A 3,900-nucleotide genomic window follows, 5' to 3' on the forward strand; every position below is an offset into this window, starting at 1 on the left:
CCCACTAACCCCTGTCCCTCTAACCCTTCTACGCGAACATGATGTAGCCATCGCGAACGCGAAGGCCACAGTTCGTGAAGTTCCGCGAAAGCGACCAGTTGATCGCGAACACATAGTGTATATTGCCTAGCACCCAATTCCTTCTACACGAACGCGACACCACCTCCGCGTTCACGAAGAAGGAAACTAGAACCAGCATATCAGCAGTTTTGGACTTAGCTCCAGGCTGTCTGAAACACACCCGAGCCACCCGGGACCCCGTCCAACTGATCCAACAAGTTCATAAACATAATACGGACCTGCTCGAACCCTCGTAACACGTAAAACAACATCGAAACTAAGAATCACACCCCAAAACCAAACTAAATCAACTAATAATTTCAAACTTCTCAACTAGCTCTGAACGCACCGAATCATACTTAGACTACTCGGACGACACCAAATTTTGTGTACAAGTCATAAATTCCTATACGGACCTATTCGCTGGCTCGAAATCCCAAACGGACCTTGATAACACCAAAGTCTATCCCAAACTACATTTAAAGAACTAGAAACCCTTCATTGATCCAACTTTCAACATTAAGCGCCGAAACACTCCCGGATCACCCGAAACCCGATCCGAACACATGTCCAAGTCCAAAATCATCATACGAACCTATTGGAACCATTAAGTTTACTAAAAGTGTTGACTCAAGTCAAATTTGGTTATCTTAGGCCACTATTAAGGAACTAAGTGTTCCGATTTCAACCCGAACCCTTCCAAACTCAAACCAACCATCCCCGCAAGCCATAAAACAGTAAAAGCATACATCGGAAGTCTTAATTAGAGAAACGGTGATATAAAAAGCAAAACGACTGGTTGATCGTTACAAGTACAGTTTCAAATTTACAATGCTAAATATATTTATTTTGTACAGGCTATAGTTGTAAAGAACTTCCATTTTAGAACTCAATCAATCATATCTACGGGAATATTAGTGTTATTATTTACATGCGACATAGGCTAATGCTTGCTTATGTATTTGTCTTTTATTTCTTATAGAGAAGTTATCTTGGAAAATCTACTTTCCTAAAAAAAATTGTTATGTGAGACATTTTAACTCTCACAGTGAGTTGACTCGATATTTAGCATAATGATATCTCCTAATTGGATGAAATAGAATTAGTGTCAGAAGAAATGGCAAACCAAAACAGTATGTCCGAAATATAGTATTTTATTGCAAACCACACGCCAATAACATGACACAAGAGAATCAAAGAAGAAAAATTAAGGAAATACAGAAATGATAATACCAAAAGCAATCTTCTTAATTCATTACTCCCTTAATCCTTTGCGTTGTTCTTGCACTCATTTGTTGAAACAGGGATCCATGTCAAGCCCAAGGATTGGAATTTCTCCTGAGTTATGTGGTCAACTGATTTTGCCATATCCTCAGTCAAAAGATTCTTCCAATCTCCTATTTCTCCTTTTCGAAAAAACGCGCTGTTCTTGACTCTCAAAGTATTTGGGTGAATACAGCCGCTCTTGTTCACTTCTAAATTGCTCAAACTTTCAAAATGACAGCGTGCAACTATTTTTTCAGCTACCCCTTGATTCTCTTCCTCTGTAGAGAATGGTTTACCCATGAATTCTGCCAATTTCTTTACATAGCACAACGTGTTGCTCTTCAAGTCTTCGTACGTTAAGAAGAACACTCTCTCTGGTCTATCTACACTACTTCCTTTCCAGTAATCCAAAACATGGTTCCAATACGGTCCACATGACGATTTGCCTTCACAAAACCACTTGAATTCCTGTTCGAATGGAACAGCCTCTGCTTTGAATGCATCGGCGCTTTCTTTAACCTTTTGCATGTAATGCCACCAAGAAACAAAAGTGTCTTTTGGTTCCCTACATATGTAAATGATTTTGCAATCAGATTCTAATATAGATGGTGCTAAGCAAGAGTAGGGCAGATGTGTGGCCAACAACGGGAACTCTGCTTCTACTAAAGTAGGATTTGTGAAACTGTCAACTTCAACAGTCCGTACGCACTCGTGGGGTTGCTTGGTTAGTAAAGGATTTGTGGAATCATCATCAGAAAAACGATCTCTGATCATAATGGAAAAGGTCAAGGCTTTAAGCCAAGTGGTACCTGTTTTTGGATAGCTGCAGAGGAAAATATCAGAGGGTTGAGCCTTGAAATTTTCTTGCATAAATAAAGTTTGTCTTAAGTAGCGAAAAGGGAACCAGAAGCCTTTATATCGATAGTGATCACGACAAGGATAGAGGGTTTCTCGTTTTGTAAGGGTTGATATTGATAAACAGACTTACACTTATTTAATAGCGATCAAGAAACAGATTGGCAAGGGCTCATGTGAACCTCCCATAATTGAACATGTAGTAGACATTAGCATATAGAAACTGTCTTTATCACGTAAAAAGATATGAAAGTACTACATTTAGCTTTAATTAAAATCAATTATACAGTAGTTGCTTAATTTATCATATTTAATAAATGGCAGAATAGCCCAATAAACACTTATACTTGTACCGTTTTGACATCTCGGTCCTTGAACTTTACGAGTTTTCATCTAGCCACTTTCACTTGATCAAAACTAATTCTTTAAACCCCTCTAACCGTTGACCGAGCTTGCGTAGCTTTGATATGGCTAAGATGGACAAATTACGTGTAATTCACGCTTGCAAAGAGAGTGATACTACTAATTTTGATTTTTATACAAGGATTAAAATAAAAAAACAAATGAAAAGAAATAAAGTTAAAAAATTAACCAAAAATAAAATTTGAAAACCCAATCTCCTCCACCTCCCCCATTTTCTGCGCTTCCTCAATTTCTCCCCCCTCCATGTCGTTCCAAACCCCTTGTCCTCCTCCCTCTTTTTTCCTCAAACACCACCAAAAACGGTGGCTAAGGCTTCAAACTTCCAAAATCAGATAGAAATATATTAACTCTATTTTTAATAAAATAACCTTTTATTTCTTCTTTCATTTTCTATATAACTAAAACTCAATTGATTTCTCCACTTAACTTCTAGAAGTACCTTTGTTTTCTTCTTCCTTTTACTATTAACTCAAACCAATTGATTAGCTTTTTACTAAAAACAATGACAGAGGCAACGAAATTTCAATTAATCAGTTCTTCAGGTGATTTCGAGATGTTGGAGGTCCGATTTGGGATTTTCCTTTTTTTTTTCAAGGGATGAAGATGAGATGGGAGATTTTATGGTGATTCCGAGTGGTGGTTTTAGAGGAAGGTGGTGGCTGCCGGTTATTGGATTCTAGTGAAGAGATAATTTGTAGCGGTGTTTATTTTGTTTGGTGTGGTTACCGTGTTAACATTGGGGAGAAGTTGGGTGAGGGTGTTCTTACGGATTAACAAGGGTTAAGCCTGGTGAGATACGGAAGGGTGATCTTCAGTAGGGGTCATGGAGCGGTTCACGGTAGAGAGATAATGAATGAGGTGTATTATGGAATGGTTCTTCTTGGTGAAGGAGTCGTTTGGAATTTTTCTTCTTTTCTGTGCAAGAAAATACTTGCTGAGAAAATAAATGATATGGCATAGTCTTTTTCTGAGGTGGATGCTAATGTGTTATCCACTCAGTGCGATTGAGGGAAACACTCAGTTAGAGGTGTTTAAAGGACCGACTTTGATCAAGTGCAGGTGTCTAGATGAAAACTCGTAAAGTATGAGGACCGAGATGTCAAAAAGGCACAAGTATGAGTATTTATTAGGCTATTCTACAAGTACTTTCCTGAAAAAATTGATGTGAGATATTTAACTCTTATAGAGAGTTGACTTAATATTTAGTATAATGATATCTTATAATTTGATGAATAATAATTCGTGTCATATGAAAATTTGGATAACCAAGTCAGTATGTCTGAAATAATGTGTCAC

At 37.8% G+C, this 3,900-nt stretch overlaps 1 protein-coding gene across 1 annotated transcript; it reads right to left on the reverse strand.

Annotated features, from left to right (window-relative positions):
- Positions 1–1,204: 1,204 nt before the first annotated feature.
- LOC109218174 (cytosolic sulfotransferase 16-like) lies at positions 1,205–2,297 on the reverse strand. The gene has a single exon (XM_019382518.1). It carries the CDS (start codon positions 2,194–2,196, stop codon positions 1,324–1,326), a length of 873 nt encoding a protein of 290 aa, XP_019238063.1. The 5' UTR covers positions 2,197–2,297; the 3' UTR covers positions 1,205–1,323.
- Between the last annotated feature and the right edge of the window lie 1,603 nt (positions 2,298–3,900).

This window comes from Nicotiana attenuata, unplaced genomic scaffold (assembly GCF_001879085.1).
Source record: "Nicotiana attenuata strain UT unplaced genomic scaffold, NIATTr2, whole genome shotgun sequence".
Taxonomy (NCBI): domain Eukaryota; kingdom Viridiplantae; phylum Streptophyta; class Magnoliopsida; order Solanales; family Solanaceae; genus Nicotiana; species Nicotiana attenuata.

Excerpts from the sequence above, each read along its gene's own strand:
- LOC109218174 (XM_019382518.1), bottom strand. The coding sequence starts at position 2,196 with ATGCAAGAAAATTTCAAGGCTCAACCCTCTGATATTTTCCTCTGCAGC.